The sequence below is a fragment of the Thunnus thynnus genome, chromosome 24 (genome assembly GCF_963924715.1).
Source record: "Thunnus thynnus chromosome 24, fThuThy2.1, whole genome shotgun sequence".
NCBI lineage: Eukaryota > Metazoa > Chordata > Actinopteri > Scombriformes > Scombridae > Thunnus > Thunnus thynnus.
This window is the reverse complement of record NC_089540.1, coordinates 11,360,441-11,384,792: the sequence shown is the minus strand read 5'-3', so window position 1 is coordinate 11,384,792 and position 24,352 is coordinate 11,360,441. Positions and strand designations below refer to the sequence as shown.

General features: G+C 39.9%; 1 protein-coding gene across 6 annotated transcripts in view; it reads left to right on the top strand.

The window, feature by feature from the left end:
* LOC137177177 (uncharacterized) overlaps positions 1-23,770 on the top strand; it is an 82,094-nt gene extending 58,324 nt beyond the window's left edge. The window contains exons 3-9 of one of the 6 annotated variants that reach the window (XM_067583314.1): positions 16,993-17,085; positions 17,567-17,640; positions 17,877-18,040; positions 20,293-20,590; positions 22,616-22,882; positions 22,967-23,119; positions 23,214-23,770. In XM_067583314.1, coding sequence (XP_067439415.1) covers positions 20,314-20,590; positions 22,616-22,882; positions 22,967-23,119; positions 23,214-23,374 — 858 coding nt within the window. In that variant the 5' untranslated portion in view covers positions 16,993-17,085; positions 17,567-17,640; positions 17,877-18,040; positions 20,293-20,313 and the 3' untranslated portion in view covers positions 23,375-23,770. The other 5 variants (XM_067583315.1, XM_067583316.1, XM_067583319.1 and 2 more) reach the window with 5 other exon arrangements.
* Positions 23,771-24,352: the final 582 nt, after the last annotated feature.

Below are 24,352 nucleotides of genomic sequence, written 5' to 3'. Positions count from 1 at the left end.
ACCCCTGAGCCTCACAGAGCGTGGGCTGCCCCATGTTGGATCGTTAGAGCGCTGCAGTGTCAACAACCTCTTCATGCTTTGTGCAGGGGTGAATAACTCAGGGCAGAGCTGAGAGCTGAGATGTTTTTTACTCTGAATCGTATTGTGATACTCCACCCCGATGTAATCTTCAATAATAGAGTTGTTGAGCTGCAAACAAAAGAGATCCAGTATTTGTACCGTTACACTAGGATGCATAGAAAACTGTGGCAGTAGAGAGAATGAATTAAAATATCATACATACTAATGTAAGTATACAAAACAACATCATCATCATCTTTGAATAAATAAAATTTTATAAAATAACATATTTACTCTACAATCTGTCATCTTTACCCATCAATTCTGTGCTCTTTCATCCTAAACACAAAAAACTCAGATCTCCTTTATCTCTTAGTATTGATGGATAACCCTAACTAATTTCAAGCTCAACCCATGGTTGACCTTAACACATGGACCCCTTAACTAAATTTCCAACTGTTTTTCCCCATCAAAACATTCCTATTCTTTAATATAATCCAGTATAGTACAGTATTAAGTCATGTTAATCCGGTATAAACATGGCTTCAAGTGAAGTTGCTCATTTAACCCTCTCGGGCTTAAAGCACCCAATTTAGAAATCCCTCTTGAGGAAAAACTAGAAATGAAATGATTAGTTGATTGAAAAATTATCTGCAGTTATTTTGATAAATGATTAATTGTTTAAGTCATTTTATAAGAAAAAAATGCCAAACATGTGCTGGTTCTCCAATATGAGGATTTGCTGTTTTTCTCTGTTTCATATCACTGTAAACAGGTTTTTGACTGTTGGTTGGATAAAAGCAAGACATTTGAAGGTGTTAATGGGCATGTTTCACTATTTTCTGATATTCTGATATCAGAAGGGAGATTAATCTTCTGTATAATAACCTTCTCCAGATCTCTCCCTCTCTTTGGCAAACATACTCAACTCCTACATATTTAAGAGAAGAGACTGGATGATTAACTTCCATTAAATGTGCACGTTTCATAGCACATGGTGAATAGGAGAAGAGTTGTGTGACGTGTTTTAATTTTGATGGACCTTGTGTGTGCGTTCTTAAAGTTAGAAATTGCAGAGAGAATGTCAAAGGTGTCAAAGGTTGTTATGTTGTTTTAGAAGCTGCAGCATGGCGTGGCGACAACCTGGTATTCTAAAATGTAATTGCAGAACTTCCTCACATTTGGGTGTGTCACAGCAATTTCTGATGTGAATCCGTGATTGTCATCTAGCAATCAATTCCCAATTTCAAAATCATGCAAAACTGATTGGACTTTTTCTAGAGGGGTGTGTTGGTGTGAAAGCAGCAAACCGGGCTGATTGAAAAGATTTATTGTTGTTTGGCACAGTGTGCTGATCAAAACCAAAGACCACACTGTGATACGTTAATCAAACCCTGCATGCGGAAAGGCCTGTCGCTGATGAAAAGGAGACTGATAGGTGTGTTGAAATTGTAAAAACCCTAAATTGTAGCCCTTATTTTACAGCGTCTTCATTAAGCACTTTGATCTAAAATCTCCACCATTACTGCAACATCTGTGCTGCTTGTTAATGGCCGCTTTTAAAGAGTGATATTTCAGCGTGAAATGCAGATTTAATCCCATTAGACTCCATATAACGAACAAACCGTGTCCCATCAAGCAACCATCCACCAATTCCCACTGCTAAATTCAGGACTTCATTATTACACAGCGTATCATATATTATACTGTGCAGCCCATTCTACACCAATAAGGCTCTCTAACACTATATGGAAATTATCAGTTAACATGTCAACCTTCACATCTCTGTAAAATGTGCCAAATATAAATAGGACCATGTGTTGGCTGGTTTGCTCACAGATGTGCATGATTTTATTTGATTTTGATGACGTGCCTCATGTCGGAGTTGTAGCTACCGTTGAGGACATTGAGGTCATGTCTTCTATGTTTGGTAGTTTTAGCAAAGGAGGAGTTTACATTACTTAAATTTGGCTTATTTCAGGCAAAAACTAGAACTAGAACAATGCAAATAGAATATATTTTTCATATTTCATATTTTTCATTTCTTAAGTTAAACTGCTGGACACAAGATGTCCTCTACTTCTCTGAAAAGACCATTCTCAGTGTATGTGCACTGGAGGCTTGAGTTTCCACAGCACACTTATGTAAGTTGCAAACTGGACCACGATTGGCTCCAAACTCATTGTGATGCTCGTTGGTACACACCTTAAACTCTGATTTAAGCACAGAATGTGAAAACAGGCTTCTAGTGTCAAACTCTTCTCTTAAGCAAAACACATTTTTTGAGTGCAGTATGGAGGATTTAGTGGCATCTAGACCCTCTCTAAAGCCAGTGTTTGGTTTGTCCGTTCTGGGCTACTGTAAAAACATGGTGGGGCAACATGGCGGGCTCTGTGAGAGAGCACCTGCTCCCTATGTAGATATAAGGGGCTCATTCTAAGGTGACAAAAACACACTTAAGAATACTTAAGAATATTATATTCTGCCAAGTCCACTTTGCTAGATGCCGCTAAATTCTACACACTGCACCTTTAACTAAAATCCTGGCAACTGCCCTGTTTCATGCTGCACATCATACATGGATTTACAAGACAGACCTACAGAATACATCATTCTCTCACATATAATGTACAAAAAACATATGTCTGAATAACTCCAGTGTCATACAAGTGGTATTTTTTCTTGACCTGAACAAACGTTTTTCTCTGAAGCAAATCTCCCATAATCATCAAAAGGGAAAAACTGCACACATTGCTCGAAATCTTTCTAATTTCCAAAGGACGTTGGTGCAGACAAGAGACGAGGCGTGTAATGATTTCACAAAGAATAAAGAGGGAGAAAAAGTAATTATAAAAATGGACATTTGTTCTAAATCAGATACTTGTATGAAAAGCTTAATGTGGGATGGTATTAGCTGTAACAGTAAGGCTTTGAAAAAGGAATAGTTCACTCTTTGGGAAACAAAGATCGATACCACTCTCATGTTTGAGCAGTAAATATGGACCTGGAACTGGTTAGCTTAGCTTAGCACAAAAACTGGAAACAGGAGGATAGTGCTAGCTTACAGTCGGGCACACAACCCCTCAAAAAATCACTATGTGTCATTTTTATATTTTGGCAAGACATAATGCGTTCATTTGTGATTTAAATACTGGTAAATGGATTTTGTTTCCCAACTTTTAAATGCATTTTTGCACAAAATGACTGTGTGGACACAATGTGGATTTTGGCCTCCATCACTTACATTGAAAGCACATTTGAAGAGGATCTTTTAATAGCCAGTATGAACAGGAGGAATGATGACAGCGAGGAAAACCTCTTTCACTGTTCATATGAGCACCTGACTGTCATTTTAAGAAAAGAAAAATTGTGAACCTGTCCTTTAAACACAGAATCAGAAACTTTTGCTACAAAAGGAGGATTTGACTACTTTTTTTCCTAAGAAATCAGAACAAACCTCTCGCCCCCTCACGCCTTATATTTCTCACTTCAGTACTCGTGGCGAATAAGCCCCATTCTTGTCTGTCTCAGGAAGCCTCTCCACATATAAAGCACAGTGTGGTCTCTTGGCAACTGGCACATTATTCTATTCTATTAGAGGCTTCAGGATTAATAATTACAGTGTTTAATCTGAAGCGTGGCTAGTCGCCAGCCTGGCTCCCACTGCGCCCTTGTGCTGCGGTGCATTTAGGTCTCAGTCAGGCGAAGGGTCGCTCAGGTCTCCGATTCAGGGTCCTTTTATAGAAGCTGGAGAGAAAGCCTAAGAGGAAAGGGCAGGTTCTTGCTGAGACTCCAAATAAAACAATTTACACACAACTAGGGACCTTGACTCAAATCCTCCCGAGCTGGGAGCTAATTAAAAATGTGACCTCGCGCAAACGAGATCATAAACAATTTTTATCCCCTTTGCTCTGCTCTGGCGCCATTTCCTTCTCTATCTGCTTTACTCTCTCTACAAACACACATACACCCTTCACTGTATGAGTCTCAGGGGAGTCTAACTGAGGAAAATGAATTAATGATTTCATTCTGACAACTTGGCTAAGTAGCTTACAGTAGCAACAACTGTACTCTTTAGGCTTTTGGCTGACGGGTTTCACAGACAGTCAGATGTAAACACTTACAGTATTATCTCACTGATATGAATGTCTTGTAATTAATTTGTGATCTCTTTTTTGGAATAAAAAAACTGTGTGTTCTTTAAAGTCTGCTGAGTTGCTGTATCAGAAATGTTAAAGCACATAAAAGCTCTCAAGGTTTTGGTCTCTGAAGTTATTTCCTGCTGTAGTTTTACCCACTTTGAAGTAAATTAATCACTTCAGCAGCCAGATAAAAATGGGTCAGTTGATACAACATCGACCAATAGCTTTGGGAGAAATATTGGAATTTGTCTTCCTACATAATTCAGAGCGAGACTGATTATACTTTGTAAAAAAAGAGGCTGATATTTGATGAATACCCTGATCAAACATGTCGATCGAACTGGTACATCCAAGAGTGCTTTGATGCGTCCAGTAGAGACTGCAGACATTCACATATACACACACTTGAGCTGTTGAGGAGTCGCTGATGCTGTAACCTTAGTGAAATAAAGATTAATCACGGATTGTTTAGATTCTAGTCGAAAAGTATCCCTCTAGTTCACAGGTCAGTGGTCTGAATGTTTTGAGCTTTAAGATATGTAGTTGTCAGGTGGAGTGACAGTGGGTGAGCAGGAAGAGGTTCAGTGTCTTGCTGAAGGACGTTTGGAGAGGATAAACGGCTTTTGATGGATACACACTGGCTGTCGGGCTGGGATGGAACCTGTGACCTTTCCGATAAAGGAAGGTCTCTGTACCCACTAGGCCACCCAGCCACCTCATTTCTTTTTTTTTTTTATTATTATAGACAAGAACCAAGGTCAAGAACATGTGTGTGTTATATTTGCAGTGTGTGTGCATGGCAAATTGAGGCAGTGCAGGGTTTTAACATGGATTCTGCTCACGATCTCTGCACAAATAGGAGGTGAGGTGTTTCTGCAAGAACTAAAAGGGGGTGATAGGATACTTGATGATTACCAGGTTTGGAAAATAACTGTTTGCTTCAATTAAGTGTTTTTTTTCACTCAGTACTCCATAACTTTAAATAAGTACAATTTTGTCTCAGTATTGTACCCAACTACTTTTGGATGCATAAGAATCAGAGCTTATTGTCGCTTTCCCATGAAAACTTTGTATTTATTTAAATGATTTTCAATTTTTCAGTTTAAGATAAATAAACCATTCAAAAACCCTTTTGGATTATCTTAAAAATGCTTCCTCACAAAACTGAAAATTTTGGAGATACAGTACGTGGCTATGCTGTTATTAGCAGAACTTTCCTTTTCTGCTCCTGATGATGGAGTTTAAAGTAAAACCAAAGGCTGGAAACAATAAATATTCCTCTTTCCTTTTAATGTGGAGTACTTTGCTCTGTATCTCTTTTGCTGTTCATGGCACTTTAAGGAGTATACTAAACTGAAGATGGATTGGCTGTTCATATTAAAATCATTGCTCTTAAGATGTCACACTGGCCTTTTTCCTGTGACAAGTTTGGTACCTTTTGTTCTCAAAATAGATCCTTTTTTTGCTCAATACAGAGTAGTTTCCTTCTCTGTATTGAGTAGTAATTAAAGGATCATTCCAGTTTTTTTTTTACAGCTAATCACTGAGATGTGGGAAAAAGGCAACCTCACCAAGAAATCCAATAGGGCGAGCAAAATTAATTTTCAGGTTAGCTAAACTTCTTTATAAGAGACAACAAAGGCGAGAAATAAAATTATTACCCAAAAGTCTGTTGTAAACAAGTATCACAGTTTACAGACTGATTTCCTGGTTTAACTTTGACCTACCGTACTTACTGTAGATGTCTGCTCATGGTTTCCCCATGCAGTTAGGGATCACTGCCCACATTACGGCTGCACTGACTTTTGGTTTTACTTCCAAATAAAGTGAGTTAGATAATCTGGTGAAACCATTTACCTAGGTTTGTGCAACCTTTTGATTGGCTAAAGCACATCCCCAAAACTGCATTTACTCAAATGTAATTTCACCAAAAATCCACTATCACTATCAGTAAAACAAAACACATAAATATTCAAAGACAACATTCGTGCTACAAAAGCATGATTTACATGCCATACATCTTATATAATAGCTACCTACCTGTCTGGATTTATTATTTTGATGTTTCAGGGATGTATAATGTTCTAGATTGAGATCAATAAACTTTGATTTAAATGACTTCCACATCAGGTGTAATGACAGGACTGCAGTAGAGAGAGTTTTGAAATGTCCGTAGGTTGGTATTCCAGCAGACTCTTCCCCTACCTGGTCCTGCACCGCTGTAATGAGACACCCAGCGAGTAGAAGGGAAGGCAGTGGGGGGAGAGAAAACGTTGAGAAATCCTCCACTGAGCCAAAGATCTCAGCAGCACCCTGAGAGGCTTCACTCTCCTGATGCTTATTAATCCCGAGAATGAAATGAGGTTAACAGCTCTGAGTGGTTCAGAAACAGCCATCAGCAGCGTGGTGTGATTTTTGATCCGTGGATAGAGGAGACTCTTGAGTTTTTCAGATTCTGACAGGCAGAATAAATGAAGACTTGACACATAAGTGAAGTGAGATATCTGATTTTTTAAAAAGTGACATGTATTCTCATGAACTGGTTGACAGTAGCAGATTAAAAGATGTCGTTTTTTTTAAAAAGAATTGTCGTTGAAAAAATGCAACAGATTAAGTGACTGGATCATCTGTATCTCAATATAAGGTCTGTTTAGTTTCTGGAGCTTTCATCATATCCCATGATCTTCATCAGCAGATGGAGTTTGCCTTGTTGCCATTGAATTGAATTTCCATATTCTCTGAACACGTTAAACTACATTAACTGATTTTTTGGGGCACTTGGGGCCAGCAGAAACAAGTTGTGAACACAACATATCTTAACCTTTTAAGTTAATATGTTGAACTTGTCAGCAAACTTTTGTAGCTTCTTTACACGTCCAGCAATTACGGAGTAACATTATCACTCATTTGGAGTCGTGTTTCTGGCCACTTGGTGAATGTAGTCAAATATTCACTCTCTTTTAGTTCTGTTTTGGATCTCTACCAGCTCTTTAGCTGCTAAATGCTCCATTATGTTCTCCAACTAGTAGCTAACTGTGTCTGTTTGCTGTTTGCTGCTGGGTAGGCAGTGTACAGTTGGCTTTTAGAGCTTTTTCTCTGAAAATAGCTGCCTGCTGCTGCCAAAAACGATGCTATGAGAGTGCTAAGAGTGAACCAAAACAGTGAATTTGCAGCCACGCAGCTAAACAAAGAGCAGAAACTCGCTATAACGCTCTGTGAAGCTGAAGGGAGCTGCAGAGTCACTGATAATTCTCTGTAGGTTCAACACTACGAGCAACACGTCTGACATTACACAATGTCATTTGATTCATTGTTGTTAAATTGTTATGAAAAATATTGATTATCGAATGTCAAAGTTCCTTCTTGACTTTGGAAACAGCACCTAAAGGTCTATTTAGCTGTTGTTCTGGAGCTTTGGATCATATCACATGATCTTCATCTGCTGTTTTCAAGGTTAAGAATTGATGGAGAAATTCTTGTCGCCTTGTCCGATGTCACTTTTGATGAAGAATAAAGATGAAGAAACTCCACAGGCTCCAGTTGATGCTTATTTGACTATATGAAGTTTATTGAAAACAAATATTTGATATCAGAGAAGCCTTTAGCACAGTGTATACATGGATACAGTCACACCAAAAACTTAAAGGCACACAAGAAACTGTCAGTTCTTATACTATAGCACAGATTGTGCAACCTGAGAAGAGGGAAAATGGGCACCCAGGGTCAGAGTAAACTCTAATTGTAAATAACGAAAATAGCTTCGTTACCCATCCAAGGCCAAGACCTTATCTCATATGCTGGCACCCAGAAAAATAAACCATCTTTTGTGAGAGACCATGAATGTCAGAGAGACAGAGGCCCTGTAGATGAAATCATTATGACAAGGCTTAACTTACAACATTCCTTTGTAAACATTTTGCCCATGAATTGAACATTGTACATCTTCCTTCAGAAATGAACATTTTTTCTCTCACAAGAGAAAACTTTGAAGCTTAACTTTTGGCTTAAAGTCCTTAAAGGGTGCTGCAAATCCATGACAACTGGGCCATCTGCTGAGGAATAATCTATTGTTTACTTTGTACAAATACTCAGTGTGTCTTATATTTCTTTCATTTGCACTCATTATAAATTGCTCTTTTCCAAAGGAGTGTGAGACGGGTTTGACAGCAGGCTAAGGGTGGTTATTTATTATGCCTGTTGTCAGTTATTGTCAGGATTGCAAACATTTGAATGACTGCAATTTTTCAATTTATTTACTAAGAATAAAGGTGTAAATGAACTCAGCTGTGGTTCATCTGATTTTCTTAAAGAGACTTGAGGCCTGATCTATAAAGCAGGATTTGGGGTTAGTAAGGTAACTTTAGGTTTAACTCTCGGTTTTCAGGCTTATGATGGTGGTTCACTTCTCACCAGGGTTCATCGCCATGGCAACTTATGCTGAACAGCTTAACTTCAGAGGATTGCATCACAACCTGTCAACACTCCAACCACTGACCAGTCAGATAACTGGACATGGACAAAAGTCCTGAGTTTACAATAAACTGACAAGAGAAAAGAGCAATATATATATTTTTATAGGTTAGTGGAAACATTTTATTGTTCCAGGCTTTCTATTTCCACTCTGGTTTTCAAACAGAGCTTCTAACAAATGAAGAGATCGAACTAAACACATCATGATGATTTTAGCTGCATTTTAATAGTATAAAGTTTATTTATCCCCGGAGTGAAGCTGACAGTGTGGATGATTTTACACTCTGATTCCATCACTGCAGCTCAGAATAACATGAGACAACTGTGTGATGATAAGTGGAAATAAAAGCGAAAGCTTGTCTTTTATTAGAAAAATAATCCACACTGTTAATTGGCTCCCTGATTACAAAACAACATTTGGGTCAGATAGACCTCATCAGTCATTAACTACTTTTCCACTCTTTGCTTCAGTAGCAGAAACAGTCTGGCATTACTTTTAAGGGTTTTTTTATGTGACATATTCAGATGGTTTCTTCATCATCCAACTAAATAGCAGAAAATAATCACTCTATACTTAAGCCATATATAATAATTCCTACATGTATTTTAAGCCGTAGCCTAATTTTAATATGAGGAAATTATTTCTAGTGTTTCTACATCTTCTTATTCTGTTGTTTTACATTTCACCTTGTTGAATATGACTTTTTGCTGTCCCTAAAACACAAGTTTTCCATGGGTACTTGGTATCAATCTCATTTCATATCATATGAAGTACTTCATTCATAGTTCTGATTCTCAAAATTTACAACCCTGCCTCTTTCACATCACGCTTGTGGCTGGACAGGAAAACCCCAGTTTCATAGTACTGGTTATCGATGGCCAATGTTAACAAAATGCTAACGAAAAGATATTCTGGGTATGTTGAATTTGCTTCATAGTACAGGCCTCTGATCCTGTTGCTGTTCTGGCACTTAATGCACATGTCTGGGACACAACGGCGTGCAAAAGTATTTGAACATTAAAGGCAAAGACAGCGATTCTTTTCGACACTTTTATGTCAAATTCAGCGAATATCTCCTCACGGTCCACTAGCTGTCTGTTCTGTGTGTGTGCTGAAAAAAAATACGGTGTCCATACACAGCACTGGCTCTGCAAATGGGCATGTAGGCTCGGAGCGAACCACACAACGCTACTCCAGCCAATCAGCACGGGGAATTCGTGCTCGTGTACAGGACAGGGGGAAGTCATCAGAGCAACTGTCTGAATGAGGACATGACAGTCTCCAGCACCCGTTTAATGGTCAGGGAGGGCTTGTGAACTGGAGAGAGACCATAGCCAATTCACATAGAAAGTGTTTTCTCAAAGAACAGATACGCTTCCATTTTAATTAAATGTATCAATCCACACTGAATCCAAGACAGTCTCATGGAGACCCCCTGCGTTTTTTTATGCTCTGAGTCTGTTTCTGTCATGTTTAGTGAAGTGTAATCTGAGCAGGCAGCTGTTTAAATTACACAAATATCCCGCTGTATATGTTTCAATCAATCAATAAATACAAACACTGTTGATTTCTGCCCGTGGAGCCGACATGTAAACTATTTTAGTTCAGTAAATTCAGCCTGGTGAAGGCAGTTTGTCTGGCCGTTGTCTTCTCAGCTCCCCAGAAGCTGCAGCTGACAGACGGCTGCTCCTGTGGACGGAGACGCTGAACGCAGGTTGAGTGAGAAGTATGGAGGCTGCAGAGTGTGGATGGACTGTTGTGCTTACGTGAGATGAATTTTTTTTTCCCCGCTTGTGATAAAGTGTGAGAGGAACAGAAGTGACTCTACAGCTGACGCATCGCTCTGGATTCCACTGTATTTCTCTTTTGGTCGTTGCCATGGCGATGCGCATCCATGAATTTGGGGGGCAGAGCTTCTGTTTGGGTGTACAAATATCAACAATCTCTCTCCAGAATGACTGACTCTACCTTTAAATATTGGTTAAAGAGAAGTGGAAGGCAATATGAGGAAATAACAAAAAGATCCATGATTAAATTCGATTGAATGAAAAATCTGATTACTGCTGTAAAGACATAGTTTACAGTAGTAAGCACAATAGTTACTAAGTTTTTCATCATATCACACAGACTCAACTTGGTATGAGCCATGAAAAGAGAGCACTGAGAGATAACATCTTATCAGGCCTGTTTGCTGCTCTTTTAGATTATTTGGTTGTTGTGGTGTTGAATGGAGAAAATGTAATTATTTTAAATATTTATTCCCTATTATATGTTTTTAGTTTGCTAAATGTGTCACCCTGTATGTTACCTTTTATATAATGTGTTTCTCATCTTCCCTTTCTATAATTGTCTCTGTTAATCCAATCTACTTTTCAGGGACAAGTCAGGCTTTTTTGTGTGAAATTCATATTCAAAGTGTCAAAGTATATTTCATGCTTTATTTTTATGCTCTAATGCTCCTCGGTTATTTGTTTTATGTTTCTTAATGCATGACGTTAAAATGGAATTTTGCTCATCCTGGCCTGCCGCTAACACCGCACAAATTATTGCTTCAGTAATTTGCATTTCATCCTTCTTTGATTTTTATCTGTGCCACGGAAATGAAGGCCCATCATTTTATGACTCACACATATCACTTTTGGGCTTAATCTGATTGTACAGTATGGATCATCATATTGGATCTGAAAAATGATTTTTTTTTTGTTGTTGTTGTTTTTATATAGAATGCTTTAGTGCCTTTACTGCAGTCAGCATGCTGAGATGCTACTGTGAAGCTTTCCTACTTATATTTTATTAAAGTTGGACTAATCAATATTTTTATAAGAGTGGATAAAAAGTGTAAGGTAAAAGTGATTGCTCATAGAGAAAACCCACAAAGAATTATCACCAGACACTGCAGTTCCCCTCAGAGTGTTTTAGCGTTTTTTTTTTAACAAATTGTTTTACTTTTTTGTTTCTGTCACACCGTCACTTCCAGGCAGCTGTTGAACAGTCAGACTAACGTTAGCGACTAGCTGCTCACCAACCAGTTCTTTTTATTTCAACCTGCTCTTGCTGCCTCTTGTGTTGTAGAGGGTTTTTTCCATGTAAAACCTAAAGGATAAGGAAAAAGCTTCATAATAATCAGTATTGGAATGTAACAAAACAGATATTTTGTTAAAATAAGAATGCAGTGCTTGAAAATTGCATCTCTTTCGGGAATTGTAACTGTGGATGAAGTTGTTAAACATTGATTACAGGTCCTGTCATCTTTAAGAAGGTGGTTCTGTAGTCCAGGGCAGAAGATGTTTCATGCTGGAAAATGTTCAAGGGCCACTCAGAAGTCTTTCATAGGCTGCAAGGGTCCCCTTAGCGGGACTTTGAGTGCCACTGATCTACAGTACCATGTGTCAGTGAGACCATCTGAGCACGTAATTAACTGGAGGAGTTGGCTCCTCTTACTCGCTGTGATGGCAAGAGTACAAAACTTTTCTTCGGGCGCATGTTTGCATAGTGATAAGGAATATTTTACTGAAGGTGTGATATGGCCTTCCCCGCAGAGGGTGGAGGTAGTCTCTGCTTAAATCAGAATCGCACATAACGAATGCAGGGCAGCGCATTGCCGGCGCTGCAGGCGAGATTGCTTATGCTCCCTTCAGTGTCTGAACTCATCCAGGAACACATAAGTGAAATAGGGGTCATCACTCTCCTCTGTAGTCACACAAAGTTCCCTATGCGTTTGTGAGTGGGCGTGTGTGTGTATGAAGGACAGCGAGTGAATGAAAATGCGAGGCCGCAAATCTCAGAGAAAATCCTTTGCCATCTATTTATGTATTCTTTTGAAAATCCTGGAGCTCCTCTCTCTTCCACTTTCATGCTTGCTGCGGCCTAGAAATGTAACTGCGTCGCAATGCTGCTCACTCAACTGCTCTATGCTATTTTTATGGCCGACAACAATAGCTAACCATCACGGCCAACAACCATTAACAGCAATGGCACACATGGTTTTGTGCTACGTCCCCTGTAGCGCTTGATGAAAGGAGCTGCCCGGCTGCCGCAGAGAAGCACTGCAACAACCAGACGCTGATATTTGTTACCTGAATGATGCTTCAGGGCTTCAATATAGTGGCCGAGAAATATGAGCACCCGGGTTTCTGCCCCATTGGCTAAGAGGAACATTTCCCCGCAGTCTCACGATTAGTTTGCTGGCCTTCTTCCCCCTGCAAGGTGTGATTCTCCCCTACAGCTGTTTGTCACAGCCGTGTAAAGTATTGCCCTCCAGTCGCGTGCCGCTGCACTAAAATGCATCACATGGCGAGTTTGTCAGCTCAGGAAATATGAGCATATGCGGTGTTTTATGTGTCGGCCAGCTCGGTTGCTGAGTCTTATGACACCTTAACCCTGCCTGCCCACGCCGAACAATGGCAGCTTCTTCCAAATCAGGTCGAAGCATTTGCATAGAAATTGGTTCTAGATCGGAAGATGGGCTCTCAAAAAACTGTCTCTCTCTCCTTTTTCCTCTATCTTTCTGTGTCAAACACACACACACACACACACAAATAAACAGAGTCATCTAGAGAGTCTGTTCCTTTAAGGCCCAATCACTTCTGAACAATGAGCACTCCTCAAGGAAGTCAGAGGGGAGGACATGATGAGAAATAGATCTAAGGCGACGCTTCATGTTTACCAAAAGGGTGAGTGGTGACGAGAGAGGGTTTAACATGCAGAAATTCTCTGTATGGCATTCTCTTTTAAGATATCTGTAATTTACATGCCTTTGGTCCTCCCAACTCCATTCCCAGTTGTTTCATATTCATATGTTGATTATATAAGGGCGTCCTTTGAGTTTACCAGCCTTAAGTAGCAAATATCCTTGTCATTTCTCCTTTGTTGGAGAGTAAATAGAGGAGATTGAGTGGGCAGGAGAGGGAGAGAGAGGGGACATGTGGCCTTAGCAACAAGTCCTCCAAAAGTCAGATTGTCATTGCAGTTGAAAACAATCCATATGAGTATTTTCTGATGTGGCACGAAGCTCCAAAATCGTTAAAAATACCTACAAATGTGTCTTTTCTGGTATAGCTATTGTTAAGATTTGTGGAGGCTTTGTGCATCCAGCCTTCCACTGTCATGAGTCGCGATGCTGTTATTTTCTTGTCTGAGATATTGCCAAGCCATTTCTATGTCTTCTTCTGTGTTTGCAGCTTTGCTCAAATGGCAGCACAAACATCAGCATACAGAGGGCAAGAGCCAAAGTTTCCGGTTAGGCCACATTCTCAAAACCCACATTATCTTCAAGCCTGAGCAGATAAAACAGGAGACCTGGCGCATCATCCTCCATAAACCCTTTTAGAGTCTTGCACTTTTACCACACAGCTGATAAATGTCAGAGGTTGATAGTTAAACTGTGGACCGAGCAGCAGGGGTCTGGAGAAACGAAGCAGAGAAAATGGCATTCTGTTGTGGAGACACTCACCTGTAGTGACAGCTACCACAGCGGGCATCATGAGCTAATGCCAGGCTGCATGATGCAGGTGTCTGCACCTAAAGAGCACCTTTCAGTCACATCTGCCATATCGGTGCATGAAGGCCTCTGCACGATGGCAGCTCGGCCATGTCAGAGTTGAAGCGGGGATGCGAGATAACAGATAGAAAGTTTTCTGCTCGCTTTGTGAATGTCATATGTGTGATTTGGAATGTCAGTACGACTATTTTCAGCTGACAACTTCAAAAAAGAACTCATCACCTTTACTTCTGTGATATATGAGCAAGGAGCAGAAATTGTCCCGGTGTCAGAGAAACCTGACAAATGTCTTGCAGAGAGGAAAATCAGCCAGCTCAAGCAACTTTATGGAACATTATCTGCCAAGGACAGTTTGTTTTTGCGGTTAGGTGATGATGTATAGCATTTCACAACTAGCTTAGGCGAGTGTTTCTTCAGTCGTCAGGCAAGGTGTGAGCCGAATCTGATCCTGGTTAGACGTGATAATGGGCAATAAACAATTTTTGAATCATTACGCACAAGCACCCAAACAACAGCTCCCTATCAGACATTCATAAATAATGACTTAACACTCTGCTTTCACTCACGTACTGCTTGTGATACATAACATACTAATAAAACATGTCCTTTGTGAATTGTTCCACACAAGTATTTTTTTGAAGATCTAATTGAAAGTGGCGTACGATTTGATTTGTATTCATGAACGAGCCGTGCAGCTGTTGCAGAGCGCTCTTGTCATGCTGTTAGGATTCTTGTTGTTGCATGCTAAGCTCATGTTAAGTGTTTGGACAACAGCAGCTTTGAGAATCAATCTTACTAAAGCCTTTTCTTTCCTTGGTGAGTACACAGAATCCTCACATTATGCAGAAATCATCCAAAAAGGCTGGTAAACATATGAAATTCTCAATGTTTGAAGGTTTTATTTACCTTGAGAAGTTGAGTTAGAGTTCAGATTTCACTAAAAAGAGGCCGACACACAGCATGGCGACTCCAGATGCTACATCTGATTGAACACAGTATAACAGATCCCTAAATAAAAGAACAGTAAGAGAGAGGAAACCTTTTATTTGCCATTGAAAGAACAATCTGTGCTCTGCAATATTCACTCGAGAGAACAGGCCATTGATGGGATTTTGAATAAACCATAAAAAAACTCAGTTTTTTGACAGCTGAGCTTGGCAGGTATAGGATTGTGTCTCAGAGCCAGCTATGTTTTACTCTATAATTTCAATAACCAGCAGATCATGATTTTGCTCTTATGCAACTTGGACTCTGAACACAGCCCTATAGACCTGCCACTTAAATGTTCCCTGGAGTGCAAAATTCACATTATGTGCTCGACAAAACACATATAAACATGCTCCTGCCGGTTACTAAATACTGTATGTGACTATTCATGCACTTGCCTTTTGAAATTCTGAGAACCTTTACTGCAGGAGATGAGGGTGCATCCTGTAACAACCAATATAAATGCTAAGTTAACAACAAGAACCATTTTATAGCCAGTTGAAACGAAGATTATGAGATACGTGCAAATCTTATCAACCTCATGGCTTTTGTATGAACCTGTAAATTTTACAGCGTATGTAGAAAAGTCTGTCATGTATGTAGCGCATAAAATGAATCTGAATTCTGTCCAAAATGGATGGCTTCCAGCACTCTGAAGGAATCCCTCCCCTGCCCCTGCTCTTCTGCAAACGAGCCAGGATGTTAACACTATTGACATTACCAATGTAGGCGCACTGGGCCTGGGAGGGGACAGCAGAGTGTGTGCTCATGTACCTCCAGCAGTATTCAACGTTTGTCTCTGTGACCCAGGACTACCTGCTGACAAAAGTGCTACCTCATTTCAATGCTAATGTGCTGTTATGGGTATTTTCAAAGTGTTGCTGCTATTTATTATGAATCAGCTTACCTGAGAGGTGCCGGTTAATCCTGTAGATCCCTGCAGAGCTGCTGTGCACCAAGAGGTCATAGAGATACTGTTTAAACAGACTGCTTCTCTTATTATACCAAGGGGACGATATACAGCCGACAGATTCCCTATTTTCTCCGTTTTTTTTCCCGCACATCTGGGAAGTAGCAGCGAGGTATCACAAACTGAACTAAGACGCTGTTTTTACATAACAAGACCTCCTTTGTTGTTTTTTTCTTCTCTTTTAGTCTCATCTTTATGAACTGTACAGCTTGTGGCAACCAGTCATAACCTGAAGGCTCGCAAGACGCTATCACCAGCAATGACAGTTTGTGAGCAGATTTTGAATAGAGGGCAGCGACGAAATGAAATGTATTTGGAATATTGGCACTGTGTAATGGGAGAAAAAAACAATCTCACAGGCCCGCCAGCTGTTCACTTTAATAACATTAAGATATTGGGTAATGTAGCTGTTTATATATATGGCAACGCAGCTGGGGACTATAAAATCTGTGTAGAGTCATCTTTGTCATCCTGGTTGTGAGATATCAGAGCAAACCAAAACAATTCATTGGACTTCTCTTTATGCTCTCTTTATAACACTCAGATGGCGCCAAAAATAAGATGGAGCCTCATCCACTGAGATCATCTCCACAGGATTAATCCAAATGTCCATTTTCAGTTTCACCACAGCTCTATCACATCTCTGTTGGGGTCCCATTGTCCTCTAGAAGTGTTTCATGAGGAAATGGTCATTTATGATCTGATTTTGTATCTGTTTTTCCTGAATATTAGCAGAGAGAAGTTTTTCTCCTGCTTCACAGACTTTCAAGAAGTGACATAAACACGAAAAGCAAGTTTTATTGTTAAAATGTAAAGACAAAGCAACGTCATGTAAGTTGTTAATAAATACAGGCTTTTATAGGAGGGATGGATGGACTTTGGCACCGGCTCGCTACGATGAAGCCCGACAGTGACGCAGCTGTGCCTGGTGGACGTTCTCTGAGGATTTAGTGTTGTAAGTTACAAATCAGCCGGCTGTTTTGATTCATTTTGCGCAGTTCATTTCAAAGATTTGTAGCCGCAGAGTTTGTAGTTTGTCCATTTTTTTCCTAAGCTAAGCAATCTCATCATGAGCAGCAAATGATAGCATCACTGTTCATAACACCATGATATCCAGCGCTGCTTCTAACTCTCTGAAGTTCAGTCAGTTGCTGGTTCAAATAGTTTTATTCTGTACAGAACTAGGCCCACATAAGTACTGTTTTAGCACCATCTATCCAGCTCCAATGCAGAAAGCTCAAGGATTTGGTGTTAAAGAATTGTTCCAGCATGTACCGAACACCTCAAACCCAAACTGAATGTTTTATTCTTCTCTGTATATTCTTGGTTTGTCCTGCTGAGGTTCATTATCTTTCACCTTTATGTCAAAAAGGGTTAATTGTTCAAATCCTGCTGCATATTTCTGTTTGTATTTTGGTGTTTGTGGCAATCTGCAGATAGGAGTTCTTGGTTCGAGTGTCTGCCAACGTTATTAACACATCCAACATTTCAAGCAACCTCCAATCCCACGGTATTCACATCATTCATATTCCTTATAAACAAACATATTGATCTGTGTATTTGTTGACTAGTCTGATGACTAATAGCTCAGCCTTGTGATTACTTCATACAGTAGTAAGAAAAATCCACTACAGCACTTTCAACTCTGCAGCTTCTCCACATCTGCAAATGGCAAAAGGTGATGCTGAGGTGAAGGCTGCCTGTGAGAAACTGAGACAGCCTCTCTGGTTCTATCTTTCATCCCAGACATGTGAAGATTTTCCCTCCCTACCTCATCTCTTCGTTGACATGCTTCATATCGGCTGGCGTATCACATTCGTGGGGGCCCAGTCAGCTTTAATCACACTCCCTCCTCGTAGTGCTTCCAGCAGCCATCGCTGTAACTGTGGAAAAACCAGGAGAATGCAGAGGTGAGATGAATACCAAGCAGTTTATGATTACATGGGATCAGTACAGATGAAGCTACTGTAGGAAAGATCAAAGCAAGGTGTTTAAGATCATGAAAACAAGACTTTCTTTATGACCTGAAAGTCTTTGTTTAGGTGGAGATCATTTGGAAATGTTTGTCTTATATCCCTTTTCCACCACCAGATGGCACTGTGTGGTGAACAGTCACATTTGGCCCTGAGGCCACAGGATAACAGAGGGAACTGTTGTCCTGTGGGAGTCTTGTTTGGATAATTTTGGGCTACGTGGTCTGAATTCAGACTTCTGCTGGATTTCATTTTCAAATTTGAACTTGTTGAGGATGTATGAAAACAATTATGAATATTGTTTGGATTTAGGTTCACAAAATTTGTCAGATTACCTGCTCTGACCTTCTGGCCTCATTAAGAGAAGCTGAAATTGGTGTAAAAATGGAAAATTATTCTAATATTTTGTTCTAATAACCCTGTTTCCACCTCTCTTGAAGAGAACCTCTGCCCCAGGAAAACCAAACAGTTCAGAGTCACTAACCAGGTTCACAATGATGCCCCCCCCTCATGTGAAACACTGATGCTCACACGAGACACGAAGGAGGAGGCGGCCGCTGGCAACATGCTGCACGCCTCAGGCAGTTTCGCCAAGCATCACCTATAGTGACACCACACACACACATACACACAGTATTTGCTGTTCTCTGTTTCCTGCTGCGCTGACATGTAGCAACACTGACATCTCTTGGCCTGATGGGAAACCATCACAGGACTGAACGGGCCTGAACATCTCTGGGGTGTTGTGTGCAAAGTGCTTTTCAATACAAATAGCATCTAAAATACCTGAAATGTGAAAAACATGTAGATTTTATGAGACTCATGACCACGTCATTATATGCACAAACTATATAACTATAAGCTTAGGTGATTTTCACATTTCAGCTTGAATGCAGATATTACACAGTTCTTTTGGTGTTAGGTCACATGTGGGATGGGCTTTAAAAGCTAATTTAAAAAGTGCAATCAGATATCAATTCCAGAAATGCATCACTCTATGATTTTTCCCCACCTAGACCTTTATATACCTAGATATCTGTGTGATATTAAGATTGATTTAAGAGATTTTAGTGTAATGTCAGCATGGAAACTATCATCAAAATCTCAAATACGACAGAAGGTAGGTGTATTCTCCATACTGAAAAAGTGTGCTGAGTTAATACAATATATAATATGTTTATACTAATCACCATAGCCAGATATTTGAGGGGCCTCATGGCAAAAAATAAATAAAAGCTGTTGGGCCCCAGCTTCATTATAACAGTATTTTGCAAAGAAACCCAGAAACCAACCAATACTCTCAATCTGGAATAATACTTACTGGCCTCAGGTTTTCTGTGTGTCTGTGTGTCAATAAGGTTTTTGTAATTTGAAAACACATTTAGGGAAAATGCATCACATGAGAACAAGATAAGTTTGACTCAAGGCCCCTATATTATAAAACAGGATCACAACATTACATTATAATGCCGGAGTCAGTTCAAATTGGGGGCCAAAGGAAGTTGGTTGGTAAAAAAAAAAACCCAAAACAAAATATACAATATAATTATATTAATGAGAATGGTGTTTCTTTACTTACAGTTATATATTAATTAATTTGACCATTTAAATGTTTATGTTTGGGCGGGTTTTATCTTTGTAAAGCCATTTTTATTGTAGAGTTACACCTGCAATGTTTCTTCTCTGTCATGGCTTAAGGCGACCAGCAGGGGCTCTAGTCGTCTTCTTACCTCCTTATTCCACCAGTAAAGAAAGCGCCGACGGTGTTTCACGCATGCGCAAAGCTGAATATAGTTGTCGCTGTCGGCTTCTGTCATATGTGAGACATGGTGAGAAAACAGCAGATAAAATAAATATGTAATAACTCTGTACTGGCAAACATGCATTTGAATTTAATCCTTATTCAGTTTAGCAATAAAGAGACTGTTGGTAAAATAATTTAAGTGAGGCAATAGAATATAATTTTTTAGTTTATTAAGAAACTAAATTGTTCTTTACCCTTTAAGAAGGTAAGTTTAACTCCATTATAACTGAATTATTTGGCCCTGACATCCGGTGCCACACTACAAATCATATGGAGCTCTTTATTGATGCACTTCACATGCACTTTATGTTTCATTTTTATCCTTTTTTTAGTATATGTCCTTAATCTTTGTGTGTTGATAATTTCTACTTTATCTAATCTCCAGGTGTGCAGGTGAGGCTCTCAGATGGAGTCAGTGAGTGAGCAGGTCCGTGGAGGTGGAGGTGAGGAGGAGGAGGAGCAGGCAGGAGCAGAGGAAGCCATGCTGTGGTCCATCCAGGAGGCTCTGGAGAGGCAGACCCTGCAGATAGGAGTATCAGCCTGCGGGGCCACGGCGGTGGTGGATGTGCTGAAGGCCCTCGGCGTGGACGTGGCCCCAGAGGAGGCTGACCGCTGCGTCCAAACCCGCCTGAGGAGGAACGAGTCCCCGCTGCCTGACTACCTGCTGTCCCGGAGCGAAGCTGGTAAATGTCCTGGTGTGCAGGAGATACACAGGTGCCAACACAAGACTGGAGTGTGTTATTTAACACTGAACATGCCCTCAGCTGTGTGCTTTGACACGTGTAAGGAGGTCACTGTACCTGTGGAGGAGACAAAGCTAAGAACTATTGATCAAGGAAGAGAGAATTTGTATTTACAGGTCACCTGCAAAGTTTGGGTAAAATATAAAACAGCAGGGGTGTGTCCCTGAAAAAATGTAGTGCTCCTCTCCAGCTGACCCTTAGATTTGTCAGCATCTTCACAACACCATTTTACTGATGTGAATAAAACACTTTATATTATTTAGGACTAACTAACAGTTGGTTCTAATATCTGTTAATCTGCCCAAATTGATTTATTTAAATATCACAGGGTGCGCTGAGCAAAACTCGATAGAGACTCAGCAGCCACTTGTTTTTCTGTTCTCTGTTTAGAAGCAGCTGAGATTGTCTCTAAAATGAGAATAGCTGGTCCACCTTAAAGGTCAGTCCACCTTAAGTGAGCCTGGTCGGATTAGGCTAATCAATTGTCGAATTGAAGAGTTAACGAAGGGTAAACACTGAAATATACTGTATATTCAGTTTACCATCATAAAAGAAGAAGCAGATAATTTTTGTAATAAACATTTTAGTGCTGTAATTATCGGTTATTTTCATTATTGATTAATCTGTGAGTCATTTAGTCCATAAAATTTCAGGAAAATGGTGAAAAAAGTTCCCAAAGTCCAAGATGACGCCCTCAAATGTCTTGTTTTGTCCTGATCAACAGTCCATAACCCAAAAACATTAAGTTTACTGTCATAGAGGACTAAAGAAATCAGAAAATATTCACATTTAAGAAGCTGGAATCAGAAAATTTGGGTATTTTCTTCTTAAAAATGACAAAGTAATTGGCAATTAAATTAATAGTTGGCAATAGTTGCAGCTCTAAAACATTTAATCATTCAGAATTGTTGCCGGTTTATTTTCTTTCAGTCAACTAATGAGTTAAATGATATTTCATGTGTCGAACGAGGTGCTGAAAATCAACATTTTAATTCTTTTAGTGTGAACATTGTAGTGGCAGGGTGTTATTTTTTGAAAATTACAGCATTGACTAAAAGGATGAGTCTAATTTTGTCTACTTTTATTGAAGCTGTGTGTGTGTGTGTGTTAACAAAGTTGGTACAATGTTTCCAACACAAGACACAACAAGTAGAACACAAAATTAACATGATGAAAAGTCTACAAGATGACAAAACAATCAAAAAGAGAAGGAAATTTAAAAAATAGCTGTACCCAGTATCTGCTCTTGAACAATCCTCTCTAAGCTTGTGTGATAGAAAATGTCATCATTACAACTTTTTCAAGAAAAGAAAAAAAGTCTCAAAACCCTGAAGTATATCCATGTTCAATTTTATGTGAATATCATTTTGTGTGTCTCAGCTTCTATTCTGTATCTGCTCGTTCTAATGTGTCTATTCACACTTAAAAAACCATCCACTAAATTGCCAGATATTATACTATAAACACTTGGCGCCAGCTCAAAGCTACCGCTCCAGCAAACTGCTCTCTACCATTTCAGGCGATGAAATATTAATACATGAAGGATAATTTTGTATCGGCGCCTGCTCTAACAGGAAGTTATATCTCAGGTGTGACAGATGCTAGCAGGGACTATAACTTCACCGCTAAACGAGGCTCCATAACATCTTGAACCCATAAGCGCTGTTCCTGCCTGTGTGACAGCTGGCTGCACTGCCAACCAGGCAAATTCAAAAAGCACCCTCTTGAATTAGACAAAGACTTTTATGTCTCTCAGAGGAGAGACTGTAATTGACTTTCTCAGCTCTGTTTCACAATTTTTACTCTGACATTTCAGGCATTTATCTCAAGCTGTCGCCCCACTCATGAGACCCTGAGTGGAAAAGAAGTACACTTGTGTTCATTGATTTTAAATATAATAACTTAGTTTCTGTATTGCTAGAGGTGATGAAAAAAGGTGAAATGAGGAATTTATTTTTCTTTCAGGTGCGACTCACGCTCAGCTCATCGCGGGAGCCGAGGAAGCCAGTGAAGGGAAGGTTATAGGTCGCTTCTTCCACCTTCACCCTCGCCGCCAGGTCAAACTAGTCCCCTGGCTGGCACGCTGGATCCAGAAAGGCGCCGTTCCTGTAGCGACTATGAACATGCAGCTGGTTGTACCCGAGGGAGAGGAGGTGCCCGACGCCTGGCACCATCAGCTCATATTTGGAGTCGCACCCACTGCTGTTTTCATGACCAATCCTTTAGATTTAGGTGTGTAAGGGGGAGGGAAACAGTGACACTTTATTGTTTTTCAGGAGAAATACTTTGTTTCCTATGTTTTTATCTCTGTTCCAGTAAGCGAGGGAGAAGTCCACCAACGACTTTGCAGCGAATCTGTGCTGCTGATTCGCCGAGAAGACGTGCTGCAGCGACTGACGCCAGATTGCTGCCTGTCCGACCTCTCAGATTGCCAGTCTGACCCGCGGTGGAAAGCAATGGATGTCGAAGGTAAAAGCAAGTTATTAAAAGTCTTATTCCTGCACATTTTCACCTCATATGCAACATATTTTCCACATTTTTTTCACCTGTCTGCTTTCTTCAGGTCAAGTGAGACAGATGGCCCTGGAAGAGGAGCAGGGACAAGTGAAGTTAACCCACATTACAATCCCTGCAGCATACAGCTCAGGCATCACGCTCTTCGCCAGACGACATTCAGAGTTAGGACAAGAACTCCTCGACGCTCCTGAACTTCCTGTGTTGTGACCGGACTGCCACACATGAACTCGAAATAAGCATGAAGACTCGTGTTGTGTTGTGATAAGACTCATCTGCTGTGTTAAAAACTGAAAATATGACACTGATGATCCTTGTGGATTGGAAAATATCCTCCCTGCTGAAGTGATGCTGTGTAACTGAGTCTGACCTCTGACCTCCCTGGAAGAGATGCAAGCAAAAAGACAAGTGATAGAAACGGCACATGATGTTGTAGAATATTTATTTTAAACCACTCGTACATTTACAAAGTGACATTTTAATAGACATCTGTCATGATTTTGAGAGTGACATCTTTGCTGAATGAATTTTTGTCAGTTTTTTGTACCAATATTGACATGGAGTCAGATTTCAAGACATAAAGAAGGTTCCTATAATCAATTCTCAGTGTGTGTTTTTATGTTTTTTTTTTTAATCCTCACCAACTCAGTAGACTGGTACGCTGCAGAAAGAGGAGAAAAAAAAAACAAAAGAAAGAAAAGATATAAGCAACACAGAAAGAGAAAATGAAACTATTTTGTGCATTGAAGAGAAACAACCATAAAAATCTGTTGTTGATTATAACAATACCACCTGTTCTCTTATTGAAGCAGCAGCAGATTCAGTATGTTTTAAGCACCTGTGCAAACTGACACAAGACTACCTGCCTGCATCATTAATTGACCACACTCTCTCTACATCCACTGTAACTATCTGAGTCTCCAAGCGTCCTCCTCTGCACCCTCCTGCCTCCAGACTTTTAACTAGGAACTAAAAAAAAAAAAGCAGATTCCATCAGTCCGTGTTTTGGCTACTTTACACCGTCTTCCAGTTAATTTGAAGATTGACTTTCAGAATTTATTGATTTCTTTCAAAGCAATAAATGGCACAGCTCCAGTTCATATTTCAGAGTTGTTATGTTCTTATACACAGGAGCTTATATCAGCAGACTAAACACCTCGGATTATTCCAAAGGCCACATTAAAGGGG